The 25342-nt window shown below is 42.1% G+C and overlaps 2 protein-coding genes across 4 annotated transcripts; one reads left to right on the top strand and one right to left on the bottom strand.

The window, feature by feature from the left end:
- Positions 1-6963: 6963 nt before the first annotated feature.
- LOC120957848 (uncharacterized) lies at positions 6964-13523 on the bottom strand. Of its 3 annotated transcripts, XM_049606886.1 has the most exons (3): positions 13445-13517; positions 10765-10857; positions 6964-7552 (listed from the first exon to the last, which is right to left on the bottom strand). In XM_049606886.1, exons 1-3 carry the CDS (start codon positions 13461-13463, stop codon positions 7443-7445), a joined length of 222 nt encoding a protein of 73 aa, XP_049462843.1. In that variant the 5' UTR covers positions 13464-13517; the 3' UTR covers positions 6964-7442. The 3 variants fall into 3 exon arrangements, with proteins under 3 accessions (XP_049462843.1, XP_040236192.2, XP_049462841.1); XM_040380258.2 differs by lacking the exon at positions 6964-7552 and having other exon boundaries at positions 8212-10857; positions 13445-13523; XM_049606884.1 differs by lacking the exon at positions 6964-7552 and having other exon boundaries at positions 8212-10857.
- Positions 13524-18017: 4494 nt separating this feature from the next.
- On the top strand, positions 18018-24568 carry LOC120957841 (uncharacterized). The gene is made up of 2 exons (XM_049606880.1): positions 18018-18077; positions 20667-24568. Exon 2 carries the CDS (start codon positions 21566-21568, stop codon positions 22808-22810), a length of 1245 nt encoding a protein of 414 aa, XP_049462837.1. The 5' UTR covers positions 18018-18077; positions 20667-21565; the 3' UTR covers positions 22811-24568.
- The last annotated feature ends 774 nt before the right edge of the window (positions 24569-25342 follow it).

Below are 25342 nucleotides of genomic sequence, written 5' to 3'. Positions count from 1 at the left end.
TTGGACAACTGAAACGTGCTTGGACAACCGAAACGCGCAAGTCAACCGGACGTCCTCAGAAGACCACGGCGAAAGAAGACTGTAAAGTTGTTAATAGATCAAAAAACACTGATCGCGAGGGCGGTGGTTCTGCTTATTACATCAAAATCCTAACCCAAAACACAGAAAAAACTACTAACAAATCTTTACGAAACGACATACTTGTGAAACAAACACACACACCAATACACATTCAAACATACATACACACACACATGCACACACACACACATGTTCACACACATACACACACATACACACACACACACACACAAACACAAACACACAAACCACACATAAACCTGTCCCAACAGGTGCATGCTGCGTTGAAAACACCAGGGTTCTATCTTTATGTCCGATACTGTATATATATACAGTAGAACGTCGATTATCCGGGGGCGGATTAACCGGCGGGCGGCTTGACCGTGCGCATAAATGTGACAGCTGTTCAAACGTACAGCGAACATTTGCTGCGATAGTCAAGTGGGCAACCAGTTTTTTGTACAGCTCTGTAGTGTCTAGTGGTGTTTTCGAAATTTATTTTTGTTCATGAACAGTTGTTAAACCTATAGTTATTGATTTAAATAATATTCTACTAACGATTTATTGATTGATTAAAGGTGAATTAATCATAAAATTAGTGGATTTTTTTATTTTTATATGAATTTGACATTTCTTGGACCATTAACCGTGCAAATCGATTAACCGGCAACCGCCCGGTCCCGAGCTGCCCGGATAATCGACGTTCCACTGTATATATTGTAAACTAAGGTTTTATTCCAAACGAGTTTTGTACGGAGCAAGGTTTTTCCGACTTGTTTATTTGTGATTCCGTTTTCGAATGACAGACGTTGTCATATCCTTTTGACAGTTAAGGATAAGGTATACATACATTTTGAGGTGAGGTTGACCAAGGTTCATATTTATGATACGTCTACAGCTCGACCTTTCCTGACTTCATTAATTGCCCTCAATTCCTATGCTATTAGTGTTGCCTAAGATTGTTTGTAAAGAGTCAATCGCCACCAGGGAGAGGGACTATCCATCGTCTTATTTTATCAGCTTCCAAAATTCTGTCATAAGCTATTTGAGTCATTTGACACCTTTCAATGTCACGGACGACGTACCGATCGTTTGGAAGTATTTTGTGTATAACATAGGGGCCCTTGTATCGAGCAATAAATTTTTTGTTTGAATTGACGGTGTTATCTATATTACGTATGACCACAAATTCCCCTTCAGTAAACACAGGTGCTGGTTTAGATTTGATAGCATGTTGTCGTTCATTAATCCCCTGTTGCTTGGTAATATTATTCGATGCTATGGTTTGTATTGTATTGAAATCCCTAGGTGAAGCTTGATTTTGATCATTTAGGTATTCTGTCAGTTCATCTAGAATCGGTCCTCGTTGTTCTGTTCCAAATAAAAGTACAGATGGAGAGAAGTGAGTAGATGCGTGAATTGTATTATTGAACGCATATTCAACCGATGGGATTTGAACTGTCCAATCAGCATGATTAGTCGGATTCGTAAGTTTGCTTAAAATAGGTCGTAGGACGCGGTTGACCCGTTCTACTTGCCCATTTGCCTGAGGTGATCCTGTTGCGTTTAGTATATGTGTAATTCCTCGAGATGATACAAAATTTGAAAAATCATCGGACGTAAAACATGTTGCTCTATCGCTAATTATTCGCTTATGGCGACTGTAATATGACATGTATAATTTAAGAGCATTGCACACTTCATGGGTGCTTGTAGATATTGTTGGGTATAACTTTGTAAACTTTGTGAAACTATCTATTACTACTAGCAAATGTTTCTTCTTTGAATCTATTGAAGGAAGAGGACCTATGAAATCGATATGTAATGTAGCAAAGGGATTGGCAATTTTAGGTATAGTGTATAAGTTTTTTTGATTAGTTTTCACGGGGGCGGAATATATTACACATTTCATACAGTTTTGTAATTGTGTAATTGTGTGTGTGTAATAATGTAATTGTGAATTCTAGTTTTCATTTGTGGAAAATAATAATTCTTATTGATTTGTAAATAGCATTCATCGACTGCCAGATGTCCTATTTTTTCGTGAATATATCGAATTACATTGTTTATCATTTCTGATGGTACATAGTAGACATGGGCAAAATGATTCTTTGCGACGATTCGAGCGAGCTGGCTCTTTTGCTTACTGCGAATCATGAGCGAGCGGTGATTCATCCGCTCGCGCTAGCCATACCTTTAATTGGACAGGAGATATAGGTGATATTTTTCGTGAGGTATTGCTTAATTAATGCAGGTTGTTCTCGAATAATAGAGTATAGAGTTAATGGTGAGAAAAAATCAATACACAAAAATACACATTTTTTACATCTTCAATGGGAGCCAAACAATCACTAATGAGTTTCCATATCATTAATTGTGTTCCCCATTTTTTTCATCCGTGGCATTAATGAAATAATGATCTTTTTAGCAGGAATGAAATAATAATCAGGCAGGAAGACAAACAAAATGTCACTCTGTGAACGAATGTTACTCAAATCATTATTATAGTGAGTCTTTAAGCTATAAGGCAAAACCGTCCTCCTGTATAAAAAAAGACATAGCGTAAGGCAATTGAAATACTTTTTTTTCTATTACAAAACAACTGATATTCTTTATCGTAATAACTGGTTTCCTGCAGCGAATACAGCGAAGAAATTCAGACTAAGCGCGAGGGCACTGCCTATCCAAAATCCATGCAAAAAAAACAGCCTAGCTCGCGAGCGCACTGCCCATCCAAAATACGTAGCGAGAAGAATAGGGTAGCTCGCGAGCGCACTGCCTATCCAAAATCCATGCAGAAAAAAAAACAGCCTAGCTCGCGAGCGCACTGCCTATCCAAAATCCATGCAGAACAAAAAACAGCCTAGCTCGCGAGCGCACTGCCTACCCAAAATTCATGCAGAAAAAAAACAGCCTAGCTCGCGAGCGCACTGCCTATCCAAAATCCATGCAGAAAAAACAGCCTAGCTCGCGAGTGCACTGCCTATCCAAAATCCATGCTGAAAAAAACAGCCTAGCTCGCAAGCGCACTGCCTATCCAAAATCCATGCAGAAGAAAACAGCCTAGCTCGCGAGCGCACTGCCTATCCAAAATCCATGCAGAAAAAAACAGCCTAGCTCGCGAGCGCACTGCCTATCCAAAATCCATGCAGAAAAAACAGCCTAGCTCGCGAGCGCACTGCCTATCCAAAATCCATGCAGAAAAAAACAGCCTAGCTCGCGAGCGCACTGCCTATCCAAAATCCATGCAGAAAAAAACAGCCTAGCTCGCGAGCGCACTGCCTACCCAAAATTCATGCAGAAAAAAAACAGCCTAGCTCGCGAGCGCACTGCCTATCCAAAATCCATGCAGAAAAAAACAGCCTAGCTCGCGAGCGCACTGCCTATCCAAAATCCATGCAGAAAAAACAGCCTAGCTCGCGAGCGCACTGCCTATCCAAAATCCATACAGAAAAAAAACAGCCTAGCTCGCGAGCGCACTGCCTATCCAAAATCCATGCAGAAAAAAACAGCCTAGCTCGCGAGCGCACTGCCTATCCAAAATCCATGCAGAAAAAAACAGCCTAGCTCGCGAGCGCACTGCCTATCCAAAATCCATGCAGAAAAAAACAGCCTAGCTCGCGAGCGCACTGCCTATCCAAAATCCATGCAGAAAAAAACAGCCTAGCTCGCGAGCGCGCTGCCTATCCAAAATCCATGCAGAAGAAAACAGCCTAGCTCGCGAGCGCACTGCCTATCCAAAATCCATGCAGAAGAAAACAGTGTAGCTCGCGAGCGCACTGCCTATCCAAAATCCATGCAGAAAAAAACAGCCTAGCTCGCGAGCGCACTGCCTATCCAAAATCCATGCAGAAATAAACAGCCTAGCTCGCGAGCGCACTGCCTATCCAAAATCCATGCAGAAAAAAACAGCCTAGCTCGCGAGCGCGCTGCCTATCCAAAATCCATGCAGAAAAAAACAGCCTAGCTCGCGAGCGCACTGCCTATCCAAAATCCATGCAAAAAAAACAGCCTAGCTCGCGAGCGCACTGCCTATCCAAAATCCATGCAGAAGAAAACAGCCTAGCTCGCGAGCGCACTGCCTATCCAAAATCCATGCAGAAGAAAACAGTGTAGCTCGCGAGCGCACTGCCTATCCAAAATCCATGCAGAAAAAAACAGCCTAGCTCGCGAGCGCACTGCCTATCCAAAATCCATGCAGAAATAAACAGCCTAGCTCGCGAGCGCACTGCCTATCCAAAATCCATGCAGAAGAAAACAGTGTAGCTCGCGAGCGCACTGCCTATCCAAAATCCATGCAGAAAAAAACAGTCTAGCTCGCGAGCGCACTGCCTATCCAAAATTCATGCAGAAAAAAAACAGCCTAGCTCGCGAGCGCACTGCCTATCCAAAATCCATGCAGAAAAAACAGCCTAGCTCGCGAGCGCACTGCCTATCCAAAATCCATGCAGAAAAAAAACAGCCTAGCTCGCGAGCGCACTGCCTATCCAAAATCCATGCAGAAAAAAACAGCCTAGCTCGCGAGCGCACTGCCTATCCAAAATCCATGCAGAAAAAACAGCCTAGCTCGCGAGCGCCCTGCCTATCCAAAATCTATGTAGAAAAAAACAGCCTAGCTCGCGAGCGCACTGCCTATCCAAAATCCATGCAGAAAAAAACAGCCTAGCTCGCGAGCGCACTGCCTATCCAAAATCCATGCAGAAGAAAACAGTGTAGCTCGCGAGCGCACTGCCTATCCAAAATCCATGCAGAAAAAAAACAGCCTAGCTCGCGAGCGCACTGCCTATCCAAAATCCATGCAGAAATAAACAGCCTAGCTCACGCGCACTGCCTATCCAAAATCCATGCAGAAGAAAACAGTGTAGCTCGCGAGCGCACTGCCTATCCAAAATCCATGCAGAAAAAAACAGGGTAGCTCGCGAGCGCCCGGCCCATCCAAAATACGTAGCGAGAAGAACAGGGTAGCTCGCGAGCGACCGGTTGGCCCAAAATCCATTCATAAAAAAACAGCCCAGCTCGCGAGCGCCAACATGCATACCCTTTCAACAATCTCAGAGAGAGTTTGTATGGAAACCGCCACAGCTTCTTCTCTGCTTCAACTTTGCTTGTTGGTATAAGGAGAACTCAGAGAAGAAGCTTTAAATGAACCGGCGCTCAGTGACGTCACGGATCGGATCGAATCCTGTCCGGAGAATGATTGTTCCAAATCGCTCAAGCCATCACCACACCCGCTGTCAAAATTAAATTAAAACGAAACTCTTTTGTTTACTTTTTATTGAAAGATAGCCGCATCGCTTTTGTGCATGTTAAAATAAAATTCAGAACTGTAGAAAACTTTTACGAAGAAACTATTTGTGTTTCCTGGTATCCTGTAAGTATATAAATAAAGGATCAAAATGCGTAAAATTTAGATCGGTTTACAACTAATAAACCTTCATTTTTCAGCTGTATTACTTATTTGAACTTATTTGAAGAACGTCAGCTGTTGTTCTGTACTGTTTGTTCGAGATTCGTCGTAAATTCTTCGCCTTTGTAACCTGTAAGATCAACTAAAACACATTTTATATCAATAAATAACCCCATAACTTTCATCTAAACGAAATGTGGAATATACTTATATTATCATTGCAGGTTGAACGCTTCGAGTGTGGCAGCTGCCGGATGTGGATGCGAGCAGGAATGTCATTGCAGAAGCCTGGCTGTTGAAAATAACAGGAAAATACATATATTGACAAATCTAACAACAGATTTACATATGAAATTAGATGAACTTTTAGCAATGCAACGTCAACATCCAATTCAGCCTTTGGATACTGTTGCAGTTATAGTGCAAGAGGATGAAGCAGATGGGTTTGTCTTTGCCAAAATTAGTAACAAAAACGAGCTAGCCAAATTTGAGGCGGATTTGATGTTGACGGAGCGTTTTTCTTTTATAAAAACGTGGCTTCTTAAACAACTAAAGTCCGTAGGAAGCATACCAAGGATGCATGAAGCCCTGTACATAATTTTTAATAGAGTTTTTTTAATGGAGTGCTCGTGGAGTGGACTAGGAGTAGGACGTAAAAAAACAAAAGTAGAATTTAGGACAAATGTAAATATATTACGATTATTTAAGGAAATTGGAAATATACAGGACATAGCAGAGTTAGAAATTTTTTTAGCAAGAAGCTCCGTAACGCTTGTTCTGCTGCCCAAAGAACCGGGGTCATTAAAAGCGTCAGTCGAGGGAAATTTACAAAAAAGAAGAAAGAGGAAAAAAAATCTGAAACTTTGTAAATATTGTAAATAATATGAATTTTAGATTTAGTAGTTTTAATATAAATTTTAATGATTTGTTTTCAAAGAAGACATATTTTGTGAATTAAATAATTTTATGAACTAGTATAATTAAGTTGCTAATGTTTTTATTACTGTGGAAGTTGAATAAATTGGAAAATCACTAGTTCTATAAAAAAAAGTCTTACATGCTCTTTTTATGACTTTAATGGATTGAAGAATGTTGAAATGTAATAAGAGCTTCACATTAAAAGTCATATTTCCGCTACCGAAAACACGAAACTGTTAACGAACTGTCAGTGTCGCAAATAAAAGTAAAATTTACTAAAGAACTATGCGACAGTTAATCCAAAAATGCAGAAAAGGTTGTAACAAGCGTCGACTGTGACTGACTGAAAAATGCTGATTTGTTAAGTATGTTAGGATAATGAATTAGCACGATGCGATGCATCACACTTCAATTTAGTTTAAAATTATTTCCAGAAGTGGAACTTAATAAAGTTTATGCTTACTACCTTAATCAGTTTTATCAGTTTTTTACTACCATTAAATAATATATAATTAATAGCTACTTTTCTCACAATCTGACACCGTTATTGTCCAGTCTATTGAGTTGATTTAGCGAATACGTGTTACCACAAAAGGCTAGACCACTTACTTCTATAGGAATCCAACCATACATGACTTATACTACAACCTGAAAATACATAAAACATATTTGCATTAGAGGGTGTTTCGAATCGTGGTCTCCAAAGTGTACTTGCCTGACGATGTAATTGTTTATGTGGTATACGTTCGAGAACATCATGAAATAGAAAGCACTAGCAAAAAAAAACCCTCCCATTGTGGTGCACTGGACCATCATGTTCGTTAGGCCCAACAATTCGGTTATTTTAGTGCTTGTTTTCGTGGCAGTTGCGTGATGGCGTGTTTCTATAGTTGTGTACGATATTCACAAAGTGAGCCGCATTCACAGCACGAAGCACCGTTCGATTTGACGCAAATAGCCTACTGGGAGAAAAGTGACGAACCGGGTTAAATATCAGTCAATTGAATCACAAGATTTACTCACCTGGTAGATATCCTTAATCAACGGTAAAAGCATCCGGGTGCCCACCGGGCATGAGAGAAGGAACTATAAATTTTCCCCGCCAGAATAAAGTCAGTCTTCGCGGTAAAGTTGATGTCTGGTTACCTAAAAAAGTAAAATAAAAAATAATCTAAATTAAACACGAACATTTGCCGTGCGATTTCTTAAATGTTAAGAATTAAGTCATTTTTAAAACTTATGAATGTCACATCAATTTGTTCCACGCAAGTCCTTTGACTTTAATTATAAACATTAACTTACAGTACTCGTTATCGATCCATCTTTCCTCTACTGTCGTTATACTTCATGTTAAAAAAGTTTCCTGGAACATAAAAATGAACCCCACGAGCATATTTAAACTGTTTAATAATAATTCCCTTTCATATAAATAAAATGTCTCTTGCACCTTGTTTAATGTTAATGTATCCCTGTGTTAATTTATTTTATCCCGCCAGGCATTGAAACATCCCAATTACTTTCCCTTACAATCCCCTTTCCGATTTGCCATGTGCCACCATCCGCCCGAGTAGTTGCAAACTAGTCCGTGTATCGTAGCTTGGCTGGCACATGTTAACACTCTGCACGACAAGGACGTGTCGGAATAGGAGTTGAATGGGAGAGCCTCTATTATCCCTCAAAGGGGCTTCGGATCCCATCCCTTTGCAGAGCATGTTAGTGTATTAGTTTGTTAGTCGAAATGGGTAGAATCCAAATAGACAAAAAAAAATTAAACAATTAAAGAATTAAAACAAACGTCACTCATATCCTACCATAAAAATCCTGCTTCCATGATCACGAGGACACAGCAGCTCTTAATTAGAGATCTCAACACCTCACTAGTACAAGACTTGCGGAAACGCGGGCATTACAGTGCATGGGGCCCCGCATGGCAAACATAAAGCTATGTACCAACAATGGTCATTGGCTCCCCATAAAAAATCTGCTATTCTAATACTATCTAATATACTACTTAACCTAACCGTGTTAATATACTAATCTGGCCTAACCATGTTATTAAAAAAAAACCTTAACAAATGACCATTGTGAGCTTTATAATGCACAAAGCGGTAAAAGTGGTCGGCCCACGTTAAATCGGGCAACAAAGATCCAGTATAGTGATGGAAACACATCGTATGCGATCATATAAATTAAAAAAGGAATAGAACTTAAAATATAGGCAATAATAAATTAATAAAAATGTTAATCAGAAAACAGGACAGTTAGTGACGGGTTACATGAAATATGTTAGTTGATACAGTTAGTTTATTAAAAAGTATGAAGAAGGGGAGTTAAGGAGATTAGACTGGAAGATAGTTGCGGATCAGGATGTTTAAAGGAAGTAGAGGGTAGGCGAAGTGCAACAAATTTGCACTTGATCGCATAATGTGGTATTTCCACCGACCTGGATGGACCATTTTCATCTATCTTATAGATGTGTAGGTCGGTAGACGATAACTGATCACCGTCTACCGACGCACTAAACTGTTCCGTCCAGGTTTCATACTGGATTCCAATTACGGTGTACAACAGCGAAGAAATCCTCTTCGCTTCTAAAAATTTTATAATGCCATTTTCGGTGGTTAAAAACCATTGATCCTTAAAGTTTGGCAGTAGGACAAAATCGGCGGTTACGTGTATACCGGCACCATTGCCCTTCAACCGGGGGTATGTTTGAGTAACACGATTGGTAGCCACTTGCACTGATGCAATTTCTTGCATACGGCCGGCTACCTGTGTTACTACATGCGTGCCCGATCTCACATATCGGCGTACAATTTGAAGATAATTCTCATACCGATATGCGGAATATTCAGGAACCGCTCCAAACATGTTAACGTCTCCTGACACGTGCAGGAGATTGTGAACGTTGCTGGTCATATGGGCTCGACCATAATACTGCGGAAAGTTCTTTACAAAGTTGTATAAGAACTTTTCCGCAAGAGGCCAAAGATGCTTGTGTGCCGTTGAATTAAAAATCGTCACACTGCAAAAGTAGCACAAGAAGTGATTGAATGCATCAAAAGACATAAAATCCTTCAAGACCGCAATACTAATATGAAGAAGGAAGGACCGAAATTCGGTGGCCTTCCAAAAATGGCGATAGCGGAAGGATCGCATAGGGCGATTCACTTCCGAAGGAAGCCGTGTCTTTATCAAAAAAGTATTCACGGCTTCCTTTTGTCGGGGTGACCACTTTTCAAAATTTTCAAAAATTCCCTCGTATAACCCTAGAACAAGCTTTAGGGTCACCCCGCGATCAAACTGATGGAGACCTTCGTAGGGAACACCGTCGATCATATTAAAATTTTTGAGCTTTTCTAATGGTGATCGCCATGGTTTGTGGTGGTCTTTGTCTACTCGTTGTTTAAAGCCGACGTCCGTACGCAGTTCGGCGTCCACGGATTCAAAAATCATTTTGTGCTCCGAGTTGAGGTGTACCCCTACACAGGTACACTTTAAGCACCCATGCGCTGCATTAAAGTAAACTGTACCTGGAAAGAAACATAACATAAAATAAAAAAATATTCTTAATTTTCATAACAATAGTGCTTTGCATACCTTTAGCAAATGCCCGCGCTGGAGAATCGGCGACAAATGCGCTTGGTAATAAGCGTACCACTTTGTCGCCGAACCGCAAGCCTGTTTCTTGGAGTCTATTAAAGTCCTCCACTAGTGGGCCTAAGAACTCTTCCACCAGCCCCGGTTTAGTTTGTCCGCAAAAAAGCCCGACAAGCATTACCGGAGCCTCAGGCAATTACCGGAGCCTCAGGCAAACTTTCCACCCATATTAGAATTGGCCACAATTGCTTAGTGGAACTCTTAAATAGGGGAAGCCCGTCGATCGACATTTGTATTTTTAAAGTGTCGTGTTCGGGAATGGTATTTCTGTAAGAAAGGAAAAAAATAAATTAGGAACACTATGCAACCCAATAAATAAAAATTTTTAAGCACTTACCTAAAATAGTTGCGTAGGACCGTCTCAATCCCTTGGTACCAAAATTCACCGCCCGAGATCGTTTGTACTTCCAAACCGACCTCGGTGGGGGTTTTGAGGAATGTCCGCGCATCTTTTGGAACGTCTAAATGATACAAATTCCGCAAGACCGCCAAAAGTAAATTGAGCGTCGTTCGCGGCACGTTTTTAACAATAGCCCATGTTCTCAGGCCTTCAATGGGTGATAATTTACCCATGAAGGCCCAGGCTTCCTCCCAACACGCTGTGATATCTTCATCATCACTGCCGCGATCGGTATCCCCGTGATCACTATCTGAATCTGAAAATATAGCTGGAAAAGGGTTAGTACTATCTAACTCACCGTCACCTTCAAGTAAATCGTTGTTAGTTGGATAGATGTTAGGCAAGTTGAAACCATCACCAGAAGTACTGCTACTATATACATTGTTTTCACCTGAAAAGGCAAGACAAAAACACAACGTAATTAGTTTTGTGTGATGTTTACAGTCCTGGAAATATTTAAAAGCAACTATTATAATTCCCCCTTTTTCAGTAGTAAAAGAAAACATCACCAACATACTTAACAAAAACTGACTCTATTGAACCTATAGCTGATTTACCCATCTTTTACCTTTAACGAACTTGATGATTAACACGAAGAACAAATAAAGTTATTATGGTATTGCGGGCAATACAGCCTTTTTCAACCGTTCCTACTGAATAAAAAAAGCATACCCTAAGGTATTTGAGATGAACTATGCTCAGCATGTTCTTCTATAAATAATTCTCACCAATACAAAAAAAATGTTTACTATCCATCTGATCCCAAATACAGCCCCCAAACAGTGAGTGGCCAAACAGCGGGCATATCAACTAACATAGCAAATAAATGGGCAAACGTAGCCCAAATTCATTTCGCTAGATACGAGGCAGTCTGCTCGTGCCGATCGCTTACTCGACAATGCATATGCTATACTTGTTTGGCACGTGGCGAAGCCGCCAAGCGCATCACTTCGTAACTCCAACGCTGCTGGTATCAAGAACGCGCACCTAAGGCAAGTTGGAGAAAACCGACAATCGATCCGAGCCAGACGCTGTCTGGCAGGCCCGGCATGATACGAAAAGGGCTCTACACATGGCAAGGATGGCGAGACTTCGGCAACGGCATCGCCAGAACCGTCAGGAAAAGCGGAAGAGATTGACGGAGCAGACACTGACAGCGGGGAGTCTGGGCATCCTTAGTTGGATATCCCTTCCCATATCGTGTACGGCGGTTTGTCCGTAGAAGAGGAAATGGCAGCTACACATGCGAAAGCGGCCTCCCGCTAGTCAATTTTTGAAGGAGTCAAAAGGATACGCTCCAACGGGCTCGAACATTTTTTCTCTCTAGACCCTTCGAGGGGCTTAGGAAAAAGCACAGGAAGAGAATCAGGAAAAAATAAAAATTTGAAGTAACAAACAACCTTTTTGTAAAACAAAGATACACCTGCCTTGACTGCACCGTTCACTACACCGTACATCTCACACTTTGCTGGTGCTAGCCAAAAATTGTTAGATTTCCCAGCTCTATCAGATGCAATGGACTTAACAGTAACAGTCTACAATTGTACATCTACAATTTGTAAAATTCAATCTTTTCGGTGCCCCAAGAACGGACGGGATTTGGCTTATTACTACTGAAGCGACCCTTATTGTTTCTTGTCGCTTCCAATGACATAATACCACCTTCGCGTGCTGTCGGACCGTGCTTCGCGTGCTGTCCAAAGGCGAACCTAGAACCCGCAGCCAACTATATACGGTCAACATAGTTACCTCATAGCGTGGGGTTCAACGCACACCTAAAACCAGGCCGACCACCAATGACCGAACTGACAGAACGGCACCGACAGTGGAACGATCGATCACTTGATGCCTTCCCCGCCGAATGATCCGCCCTAGCTTCGAACCCCCACCAACCCAATTTTCTGACGACGATGTACACCTCATGGCACAACCCGAACTAGAACCCGCCACACCCCCTCGTCCGTGTCACAAATAATTAGCTCATAATAAAAGCTCGATCGAGAGTTCGATCGTGGCTATACTTCGCTTAAATTTCAGAGCTCACTTTCATTCGAAGTTCCTGTGCTCGAAAGAATTCCCGCCCGCTACACAACGCTGAAGTGCTGCGGGATACATTTAGTGCTCGTAATTACCGAGGCATGCTGCGGTTGCGCTAAGGGTTTCGCGCTGCTATTGTATGGCCCACTTCTCATGCGGTCGAAACGTTCAACCACCGCCAATCTGGTTGAGTATGTCTGCCTCTGCCACAGGACCAGATCGACGCGGTGTATCAAAGCTGCTTTTAACATCGTTACGTAAGTCTTGCTGCTTAACAAGCTTTACGTGCTCGGACTATCCGGGCAGCTGTTGGCTTGGTTCCATTCCAATCTTGCCATATATGATCGCGTTTAAAGGAGATGTTTCTCTGTACGCGGACGATGAAAAGCTATTCCTTCCAATCCGCAACCAGACAGATCAACTCCGGCCACAGGTCTCACTAAGCGCTTGCCGTTCCTAATGCTTTTGGAATGGTCTTGAGAAGTGCGTCGAGAAGTGTGTTTTTGTTTCGTTTGCGAGAAAGTGGTGCCTCTTAGTGTATGACTACGCGTCACGTAATGCTCCTTCATGAAAAGTTTATCTTCTACCACATTGCCAGCTTCTATCATATCAGCATATCTTCTATCATCAGCCAGAGAACATTGACGCTAAACCAATTGATCGGCTTACTAAAACAAATAGCACGCGTAATCGCGGACTGATTTCCTCCGCTCACACAATTTCATTTCATGTTTCCACAAAAATATTCCTCCCATGCTCCAAATATGAATATTTCATAACACAAGCCCACCGATGACATGCTTGCGCTAGAAGCTTGTACACTAACAAACTGCTCTTCCTAACGCCGATTCAAACGGCAGTATGTGGCCTCCAAGTTGTATCGTAGCATTAAGCACAACCTAAAATACATAACAAATACTATATTCGTTTAATTAACTTACCATTTGAGGTAGATGGCATTGGAATAATTTCGGTCGATGTATAAGATTTGGGTTGTGTCCATTCTGCCTCCGTTTGGCGCTCGTACTTCTCCAGATAACGCTTGCGTTTTCACGAAATATTTGTATCCTGGCTCACAGACATGATGAAAGTTGAAAGTTATATAAATTGCTCAAATTTAAAGACAGAACGTGAGATATAATGCTGAAAATGCGAAAAAGCACTGCACACAAAATCACTACACGACGCTGCACAATTTGACAATTGTTTACACAATTTTTTGTTCACCATCACACATTCACTTGACATGTCAAAAATTTGCAAGCCCCAAAGGGGGATCAAAAAGGAAGGTGGGAGGGGAGAGAAGGTGATGAGATCGAAGTGGTATGAAATGGCCGTTGCAAAAACCGCATGCTCGGAACGCTAAGTCCCAGAAGAGGGAGATCGAGCTACGAATGTGACAGAGAGGGCATGAGAAAATGAGAGAATTTGAGTGCCATTGTCGGGAGGGGGGTTTCGGCTTCAACTTCCAACAACAACAACCACACGAGGAGGCTCGGGAACACTCATCAGGGGAAAATCGCTCAAATTAGAGCGAGAGACAGATAGAAAAAACGAAAGGTCAATATAAAATCTTCGGCCTTTGGCCGTTGCCCAACCAGCAAAACCGAAGCTATTGGAAAACTTTCCTGTGTGCCAAAGCGAGAGAGCATGTCTTTTTTCTCTAGATTTTGGACGGCACATCGCCGATCGTGTGGCCTATGAACGAAAAACGGGAGAAGGGGAAACCGATATCCTTCGAGTGACACACACGCATGCATCTGCATGCGTATTCTGCTGAACCGAGACTACACATCTCTCTCGATCTCCCATGATTTTTCTCCTATCGCGCTCATCCGGGTGTTAGGCATCCTCAGTCTGTCCAGAACTTTCACTGTGGAAGGATGTGTTGGAGTGATGTGTAATTTCTTGTGCCCCGTACTTTGCTCGTTTACGTTTTGTACCGTGTTCCATCTTCTTCAATTATGGAATGATTTATCCTTGTAAATTTCAAAGGTAAGTTTCTTATCCTCGTGTATGCTTCAATGTGTATATTCAACTAACGCTTGTCGTCTAAAAAGGTTGGTGCACGCGCATGTTAATCGACGGTTGCAGACGGAAGGACGGTGTCCGGTTTTAAAATATCAATGTAAGCGTTTCTATAATCCTATGTGCAAAATGTTGTTTAGTTGTTTTTTTTTTAAATAAAACACATGGATTAATTATTGGTTAATTTTCATCAACAGATATCATCACAGCTCTTTCGTAGAAGAGCGCACTTCAAGGACGCCTAGGATACGGCTAAACATGCGCAGCACCAGTCCGTGACGTCATTTCCAGACAGGCGCCGGCTGAACACGCGCAGCACCAGTCGAGGATATCCTAGCGCAGAGGGTGGAAGGAAGAACGAGAGGAAGGGTAACAGAAAGCAACCGCAGCATTTGGAAGGGGTGAAGCATCCTGCCGTATACAGAGTGTGAGTGTGCCAAAACGCATGTGGAAAGAGGAAGTCTAATAAATAGCATGCGAAAGTGTGCATAAAGCAAAAAGAAAAAGCATCACTACTACAACCAGCAATCCGAAAATATAAGGGGAGGGATAAATACAAATGTATGCGTAAGCAGGACCAGCAATCCAAGCATTTGAATGTGTGCGTCGGTTTGTGCCGTGCTGAAAGTTTTTACTTTAGCTGCTGCTAGTGTAAAAACTTAAGGAAAGCTTAATGTAAAAATTTTTTACACGGGGCGCCTTCGGAAATTGTTGGCTGGGTGGGTAACGTTCGGCCGTCAAGCCCGAAACCGAACAAAAAAGCCAGGGAAGAGCAACCCCAAGGAAAAGCGAATTTTAATTATTCTGCTTCAAGCACTACGGTGGTTGCTATGCATGCTGCAGTTACGTCTGCCACAGCCTCTGCCGCTGCTCCTGCCGCTGCCCAACGGCCAAAGGCCGAAGATTTTATATTGACCTTTCGTTTTTTCTATCTGTCTCTCGCTCTAATTTGAGCGATTTTCCCCTGATGAGTGTTCCCGAGCCTCCTCGTGTGGTTGTTGTTGTTGGAAGTTGAAGCCGAAACCCCCCTCCCGACAATGGCACTCAAATTCTCTCATTTTCTCATGCCCTCTCTGTCACATTCGTAGCTCGATCTCCCTCTTCTGGGACTTAGCGTTCCGAGCATGCGGTTTTTTATTTATTTATTTATTTATTTTTCATACACAACCGACGGACCATCGTGTCTAATCGGCAACCTTATAATTAAATTAAGATATATATGACAATGATCATTTATAACATATAAATAGACCTCTAGCTAACATTAAATGTGACGTAGACGCAATTTCTCCTTGAACGTAGAAGTAGACATACTAAAATCGAACAAATCTAACACTTCATTGAACTCGAGGGACATACGTATAATGGGGTGTCCCTGGCTATGGTTGTTGCGGGTACGCGGTACACGGAGATGGAAATTGGATCTAAGAATCCGACAGGGAGCGAACAAATTGATGCTGGCTAGTAATGCCGGGGAATCGATCTCTCCGTTAAGGAGCCGGAATACGAAAAGGCATTGGGCGTTTTTACGTCGAGAGCAGAGTGGTTCAAGTCCGAGAAGCAGACACCGCTGATGGTAGGTGGGCCGAGCGTGGTGGGATTGTCATGGAAGGAGTCGAACCGCGTACCTGGTGAGTCTCCGTTGAATGGCTTCGAGGCGATTGATGTCACCAACACCAAGCGGGCACCAGATCGGACAGCAGTACTCCAGGCACGATCTTACGATGGCACAGAAGATAGACTTGACGCACATGGGATCGGTAAACTCGCTACAGGTCCGCGTAATTAAACCAAGTAGCTGATTTCCCTTCGCAACAACGCTATCAATGTGAGGGCGAAATGACATCTTCTGATCGAGTAGCACCCCCAGATCACGGATACATGTAGTGCGAGCCAAAGCCGTGTTGAGCATAGTGTATGTAAACGTGATGGGGTGACGGGCTCTGCTGAATGATATACACTGGCATTTATCAGCACACACTTGGAGAGCGTTTCTGCTGCACCAGCTATCCAGATTCTCAAGGATCGTTTGAAGGCGTACACAGTCACTGTCGTTTCTAACTGGAGCGAATATTTTTACATCGTCGGCGTACATTAGGTGTTGGCCTGGCGGTAAAACGAAAGATAGATCATTTATATAGATGAGGAAGAGTAGCGGTCCCAAATTACTCCCTTGAGGCACACCGGAGGAGCTGGTGAAGGAGTGAGAACGATGAGATCCTATGCTTATGTAGTACGAACGACCAGTTAAATAAGAACGCAGCCAGGTGATGTGCCAGTCGAGGAAACCGAGTTTTTTTAGCTTCGAGAGTAGAATATCATGAGAGATACTATCGAACGCAGCCCTGAAGTCGATATATACTGCATCAACTTGAGTACCACGATCCATGTTGTCGAAGCAGTAACTAACAAATTCAGCAAGATTTGTGGTGGAAGATCTCCTTGGGAGAAATCCGTGCTGACTAGGGCTCATATAGTTTTGAACTGCTGTGAGTAGTGGATTGTATAGAATGAGCTCAAACACCTTTGCACAAGCGCATAGGGAAACAATGCCACGATAATTACTAGCATGAAGTCGACTGCCTTTTTTATGGATAGGAATCATTCGCGCGTGTTTCCAGGACTCAGGATACGTGCCACGCATAAGGGAATCATTAAATATTTTGGCAAGAATGGGTGCGAGTGATTGACGGCAGTGCTTCAATATGTATGCGGGAATATTGTCAGGTCCAGATGATGTAGATGGTTTTATATCGTTGAGTGTGCGCGCAATTAATGCTTCGTCAATTGTGGGTATAATAAAATCGATAGCATCCGATGGAGTATTGCAAATGGCCTCTGCTAGTGTGTTAGGATTGTGAACAGGAAGGGTGAATGCATCAGCGAAACGATTGGCGAAAGTGTTGCAAATATCGGATGTATCAATACTAGTTTGGCCATTGTAGCTCATTGCCGGAGGGATACTTCTTATATTGCGCCGTTTGTTCCAGAAGCTCCAGAACCGTGTCGGCTTAGAAAACAGCTGCCTTTCAGTACGGCGAATGAAGGAGCGGTAGAGCACACGATTATGTCGACGATAATTGTTCAGTGCATCGAAAAAAATTCTCCTATGCAGCGATGATCTTGTTCTACTGTAATCCGCGTAGGCTTTTGATTTTATTTTTTTCAACCGTCTTAAAGATGCATTAGACCAATCGGGGCCAGACTTTCGTTGAGCAACAGGAACGCAGGAATTAATCGCTGAGCGCATAAAAACGCTAAAGCAATCGGTGGCTTCGTCGATAGTGGAAAAGTTGGAGCAGTCAAAATTGCGGTCAAACGACACAATAAGGGCATTCATACGTTCCACATTCGTTTTGAAGAAATTTAAATTTGAGCAATTTATATAACTTTCAACTTTCATCATGTCTGTGAGCCAGGATACAAATATTTCGCGAAAACGCAAGCGTTATCTGGAGAAGTACGAGCGCCAAACGGAGGCAGAATGTACACAACCCAAATCTTATACATCGACCGAAATTATTCCAATGCCATCTACCTCAAATGGTAAGTTAATTAAACGAATATAGTATTTGTTATGTATTTTAGGTTGTGCTTAATGCTACGATACAACTTGGAGGCCACATACTGCCGTTTGAATCGGCGTTAGGAAGAGCAGTTTGTTAGTGTACAAGCTTCTAGCGCAAGCATGTCATCGGTGGGCTTGTGTTATGAAATATTCATATTTGGAGCATGGGAGGAATATTTTTGTGGAAACATGAAATGAAATTGTGTGAGCGGAGGAAATCAGTCCGCGATTACGCGTGCTATTTGTTTTAGTAAGCCGATCAATTGGTTTAGCGTCAATGTTCTCTGGCTGATGATAGAAGATATGCTGATATGATAGAAGCTGGCAATGTGGTAGAAGATAAACTTTTCATGAAGGAGCATTACGTGACGCGTAGTCATACACTAAGAGGCACCACTTTCTCGCAAACGAAACAAAAACACACTTCTCGACGCACTTCTCAAGACCATTCCAAAAGCATTAGGAACGGCAAGCGCTTAGTGAGACCTGTGGCCGGAGTTGATCTGTCTGGTTGCGGATTGGAAGGAATAGCTTTTCATCGTCCGCGTACAGAGAAACATCTCCTTTAAACGCGATCATATATGGCAAGATTGGAATGGAACCAAGCCAACAGCTGCCCGGATAGTCCGAGCACGTAAAGCTTGTTAAGCAGCAAGACTTACGTAACGATGTTAAAAGCAGCTTTGATACACCGCGTCGATCTGGTCCTGTGGCAGAGGCAGACATACTCAACCAGATTGGCGGTGGTTGAACGTTTCGACCGCATGAGAAGTGGGCCATACAATAGCAGCGCGAAACCCTTAGCGCAACCGCAGCATGCCTCGGTAATTACGAGCACTAAATGTATCCCGCAGCACTTCAGCGTTGTGTAGCGGGCGGGAATTCTTTCGAGCACAGGAACTTCGAATGAAAGTGAGCTCTGAAATTTAAGCGAAGTATAGCCACGATCGAACTCTCGATCGCGCTTTTATTATGAGCTAATTATTTGTGACACGGACGAGGGGGTGTGGCGGGTTCTAGTTCGGGTTGTGCCATGAGGTGTACATCGTCGTCAGAAAATTGGGTTGGTGGGGGTTCGAAGCTAGGGCGGATCATTCGGCGGGGAAGGCATCAAGTGATCGATCGTTCCACTGTCGGTGCCGTTCTGTCAGTTCGGTCATTGGTGGTCGGCCTGGTTTTAGGTGTGCGTTGAACCCCACGCTATGAGGTAACTATGTTGACCGTATATAGTTGGCTGCGGGTTCTAGGTTCGCCTTTGGACAGCACGCGAAGCACGGTCCGACAGCACGCGAAGGTGGTATTATGTCATTGGAAGCGACAAGAAACAATAAGGGTCGCTTCAGTAGTAATAAGCCAAATCCCGTCCGTTCTTGGGGCACCGAAAAGATTGAATTTTACAAATTGTAGATGTACAATTGTAGACTGTTACTGTTAAGTCCATTGCATCTGATAGAGCTGGGAAATCTAACAATTTTTGGCTAGCACCAGCAAAGTGTGAGATGTACGGTGTAGTGAACGGTGCGGTCAAGGCAGGTGTATCTTTGTTTTACAAAAAGGTTGTTTGTTACTTCAAATTTTTATTTTTTCCTGATTCTCTTCCTGTGCTTTTTCCTAAGCCCCTCGAAGGGTCTAGAGAGAAAAAATGTTCGAGCCCGTTGGAGCGTATCCTTTTGACTCCTTCAAAAATTGACTAGCGGGAGGCCGCTTTCGCATGTGTAGCTGCCATTTCCTCTTCTACGGACAAACCGCCGTACACGATATGGGAAGGGATATCCAACTAAGGATGCCCAGACTCCCCGCTGTCAGTGTCTGCTCCGTCAATCTCTTCCGCTTTTCCTGACGGTTCTGGCGATGCCGTTGCCGAAGTCTCGCCATCCTTGCCATGTGTAGAGCCCTTTTCGTATCATGCCGGGCCTGCCAGACAGCGTCTGGCTCGGATCGATTGTCGGTTTTCTCCAACTTGCCTTAGGTGCGCGTTCTTGATACCAGCAGCGTTGGAGTTACGAAGTGATGCACTTGGCGGCTTCGCCACGTGCCAAACAAGTATAGCATATGCATTGTCGAGTAAGCGATCGGCACGAGCAGACTGCCTCGTATCTAGCGAAATGAATTTGGGCTACGTTTGCCCATTTATTTGCTATGTTAGTTGATATGCCCGCTGTTTGGCCACTCACTGTTTGGGGGCTGTATTTGGGATCAGATGGATAGTAAACATTTTTGTTTTGTATTGGTGAGAATTATTTATAGAAGAACATGCTGAGCATAGTTCATCTCAAATACCTTAGGGTATGCTTTTTTTATTCAGTAGGAACGGTTGAAAAAGGCTGTATTGCCCGCAATACCATAATAACTTTATTTGTTCTTCGTGTTAATCATCAAGTTCGTTAAAGGTAAAAGATGGGTAAATCAGCTATAGGTTCAATAGAGTCAGTTTTTGTTAAGTATGTTGGTGATGTTTTCTTTTACTACTGAAAAAGGGGGAATTATAATAGTTGCTCTTAAATATTTCCAGGACTGTAAACATCACACAAAACTAATTACGTTGTGTTTTTGTCTTGCCTTTTCAGGTGAAAACAATGTATATAGTAGCAGTACTTCTGGTGATGGTTTCAACTTGCCTAACATCTATCCAACTAACAACGATTTACTTGAAGGTGACGGTGAGTTAGATAGTACTAACCCTTTTCCAGCTATATTTTCAGATTCAGATAGTGATCACGGGGATACCGATCGCGGCAGTGATGATGAAGATATCACAGCGTGTTGGGAGGAAGCCTGGGCCTTCATGGGTAAATTATCACCCATTGAAGGCCTGAGAACATGGGCTATTGTTAAAAACGTGCCGCGAACGACGCTCAATTTACTTTTGGCGGTCTTGCGGAATTTGTATCATTTAGACGTTCCAAAAGATGCGCGGACATTCCTCAAAACCCCCACCGAGGTCGGTTTGGAAGTACAAACGATCTCGGGCGGTGAATTTTGGTACCAAGGGATTGAGACGGTCCTACGCAACTATTTTAGGTAAGTGCTTAAAAATTTTTATTTATTGGGTTGCATAGTGTTCCTAATTTATTTTTTTCCTTTCTTACAGAAATACCATTCCCGAACACGACACTTTAAAAATACAAATGTCGATCGACGGGCTTCCCCTATTTAAGAGTTCCACTAAGCAATTGTGGCCAATTCTAATATGGGTGGAAAGTTTGCCTGAGGCTCCGGTAATTGCCTGAGGCTCCGGTAATGCTTGTCGGGCTTTTTTGCGGACAAACTAAACCGGGGCTGGTGGAAGAGTTCTTAGGCCCACTAGTGGAGGACTTTAATAGACTCCAAGAAACAGGCTTGCGGTTCGGCGACAAAGTGGTACGCTTATTACCAAGCGCATTTGTCGCCGATTCTCCAGCGCGGGCATTTGCTAAAGGTATGCAAAGCACTATTGTTATGAAAATTAAGAATATTTTTTTATTTTATGTTATGTTTCTTTCCAGGTACAGTTTACTTTAATGCAGCGCATGGGTGCTTAAAGTGTACCTGTGTAGGGGTACACCTCAACTCGGAGCACAAAATGATTTTTGAATCCGTGGACGCCGAACTGCGTACGGACGTCGGCTTTAAACAACGAGTAGACAAAGACCACCACAAACCATGGCGATCACCATTAGAAAAGCTCAAAAATTTTAATATGATCGACGGTGTTCCCTACGAAGGTCTCCATCAGTTTGATCGCGGGGTGACCCTAAAGCTTGTTCTAGGGTTATACGAGGGAATTTTTGAAAATTTTGAAAAGTGGTCACCCCGACAAAAGGAAGCCGTGAATACTTTTTTGATAAAGACACGGCTTCCTTCGGAAGTGAATCGCCCTATGCGATCCTTCCGCTATCGCCATTTTTGGAAGGCCACCGAATTTCGGTCCTTCCTTCTTCATATTAGTATTGCGGTCTTGAAGGATTTTATGTCTTTTGATGCATTCAATCACTTCTTGTGCTACTTTTGCAGTGTGACGATTTTTAATTCAACGGCACACAAGCATCTTTGGCCTCTTGCGGAAAAGTTCTTATACAACTTTGTAAAGAACTTTCCGCAGTATTATGGTCGAGCCCATATGACCAGCAACGTTCACAATCTCCTGCACGTGTCAGGAGACGTTAACATGTTTGGAGCGGTTCCTGAATATTCCGCATATCGGTATGAGAATTATCTTCAAATTGTACGCCGATATGTGAGATCGGGCACGCATGTAGTAACACAGGTAGCCGGCCGTATGCAAGAAATTGCATCAGTGCAAGTGGCTACCAATCGTGTTACTCAAACATACCCCCGGTTGAAGGGCAATGGTGCCGGTATACACGTAACCGCCGATTTTGTCCTACTGCCAAACTTTAAGGATCAATGGTTTTTAACCACCGAAAATGGCATTATAAAATTTTTAGAAGCGAAGAGGATTTCTTCGCTGTTGTACACCGTAATTGGAATCCAGTATGAAACCTGGACGGAACAGTTTAGTGCGTCGGTAGACGGTGATCAGTTATCGTCTACCGACCTACACATCTATAAGATAGATGAAAATGGTCCATCCAGGTCGGTGGAAATACCACATTATGCGATCAAGTGCAAATTTGTTGCACTTCGCCTACCCTCTACTTCCTTTAAACATCCTGATCCGCAACTATCTTCCAGTCTAATCTCCTTAACTCCCCTTCTTCATACTTTTTAATAAACTAACTGTATCAACTAACATATTTCATGTAACCCGTCACTAACTGTCCTGTTTTCTGATTAACATTTTTATTAATTTATTATTGCCTATATTTTAAGTTCTATTCCTTTTTTAATTTATATGATCGCATACGATGTGTTTCCATCACTATACTGGATCTTTGTTGCCCGATTTAACGTGGGCCGACCACTTTTACCGCTTTGTGCATTATAAAGCTCACAATGGTCATTTGTTAAGGTTTTTTTTTAATAACATGGTTAGGCCAGATTAGTATATTAACACGGTTAGGTTAAGTAGTATATTAGATAGTATTAGAATAGCAGATTTTTTATGGGGAGCCAATGACCATTGTTGGTACATAGCTTTATGTTTGCCATGCGGGGCCCCATGCACTGTAATGCCCGCGTTTCCGCAAGTCTTGTACTAGTGAGGTGTTGAGATCTCTAATTAAGAGCTGCTGTGTCCTCGTGATCATGGAAGCAGGATTTTTATGGTAGGATATGAGTGACGTTTGTTTTAATTCTTTAATTGTTTAATTTTTTTTTTGTCTATTTGGATTCTACCCATTTCGACTAACAAACTAATACACTAACATGCTCTGCAAAGGGATGGGATCCGAAGCCCCTTTGAGGGATAATAGAGGCTCTCCCATTCAACTCCTATTCCGACACGTCCTTGTCGTGCAGAGTGTTAACATGTGCCAGCCAAGCTACGATACACGGACTAGTTTGCAACTACTCGGGCGGATGGTGGCACATGGCAAATCGGAAAGGGGATTGTAAGGGAAAGTAATTGGGATGTTTCAATGCCTGGCGGGATAAAATAAATTAACACAGGGATACATTAACATTAAACAAGGTGCAAGAGACATTTTATTTATATGAAAGGGAATTATTATTAAACAGTTTAAATATGCTCGTGGGGTTCATTTTTATGTTCCAGGAAACTTTTTTAACATGAAGTATAACGACAGTAGAGGAAAGATGGATCGATAACGAGTACTGTAAGTTAATGTTTATAATTAAAGTCAAAGGACTTGCGTGGAACAAATTGATGTGACATTCATAAGTTTTAAAAATGACTTAATTCTTAACATTTAAGAAATCGCACGGCAAATGTTCGTGTTTAATTTAGATTATTTTTTATTTTACTTTTTTAGGTAACCAGACATCAACTTTACCGCGAAGACTGACTTTATTCTGGCGGGGAAAATTTATAGTTCCTTCTCTCATGCCCGGTGGGCACCCGGATGCTTTTACCGTTGATTAAGGATATCTACCAGGTGAGTAAATCTTGTGATTCAATTGACTGATATTTAACCCGGTTCGTCACTTTTCTCCCAGTAGGCTATTTGCGTCAAATCGAACGGTGCTTCGTGCTGTGAATGCGGCTCACTTTGTGAATATCGTACACAACTATAGAAACACGCCATCACGCAACTGCCACGAAAACAAGCACTAAAATAACCGAATTGTTGGGCCTAACGAACATGATGGTCCAGTGCACCACAATGGGAGGGTTTTTTTTTTGCTAGTGCTTTCTATTTCATGATGTTCTCGAACGTATACCACATAAACAATTACATCGTCAGGCAAGTACACTTTGGAGACCACGATTCGAAACACCCTCTAATGCAAATATGTTTTATGTATTTTCAGGTTGTAGTATAAGTCATGTATGGTTGGATTCCTATAGAAGTAAGTGGTCTAGCCTTTTGTGGTAACACGTATTCGCTAAATCAACTCAATAGACTGGACAATAACGGTGTCAGATTGTGAGAAAAGTAGCTATTAATTATATATTATTTAATGGTAGTAAAAAACTGATAAAACTGATTAAGGTAGTAAGCATAAACTTTATTAAGTTCCACTTCTGGAAATAATTTTAAACTAAATTGAAGTGTGATGCATCGCATCGTGCTAATTCATTATCCTAACATACTTAACAAATCAGCATTTTTCAGTCAGTCACAGTCGACGCTTGTTACAACCTTTTCTGCATTTTTGGATTAACTGTCGCATAGTTCTTTAGTAAATTTTACTTTTATTTGCGACACTGACAGTTCGTTAACAGTTTCGTGTTTTCGGTAGCGGAAATATGACTTTTAATGTGAAGCTCTTATTTCATTTCAACATTCTTCAATCCATTAAAGTCATAAAAAGAGCATGTAAGACTTTTTTTTATAGAACTAGTGATTTTCCAATTTATTCAACTTCCACAGTAATAAAAACATTAGCAACTTAATTATACTAGTTCATAAAATTATTTAATTCACAAAATATGTCTTCTTTGAAAACAAATCACTAAAATTTATATTAAAACTACTAAATCTAAAATTCATATTATTTACAATATTTACAAAGTTTCAGATTTTTTTTCCTCTTTCTTCTTTTTTGTAAATTTCCCTCGACTGACGCTTTTAATGACCCCGGTTCTTTGGGCAGCAGAACAAGCGTTACGGAGCTTCTTGCTAAAAAAATTTCTAACTCTGCTATGTCCTGTATATTTCCAATTTCCTTAAATAATCGT

This window comes from Anopheles coluzzii, chromosome X (genome assembly GCF_943734685.1).
Source record: "Anopheles coluzzii chromosome X, AcolN3, whole genome shotgun sequence".
Classification (NCBI taxonomy): domain Eukaryota; kingdom Metazoa; phylum Arthropoda; class Insecta; order Diptera; family Culicidae; genus Anopheles; species Anopheles coluzzii.
Note: the sequence above shows the minus strand (reverse complement) of the source record. Positions and strands in the feature narration are given on the sequence as shown.

Excerpts from the sequence above, each read along its gene's own strand:
- LOC120957848 (XM_040380258.2), bottom strand. The coding sequence starts at position 9,958 with ATGTTATGTTTCTTTCCAGGTACAGTTTACTTTAATGCAGCGCATGGG.
- LOC120957841 (XM_049606880.1), top strand. The coding sequence starts at position 21,566 with ATGTTATGTTTCTTTCCAGGTACAGTTTACTTTAATGCAGCGCATGGG.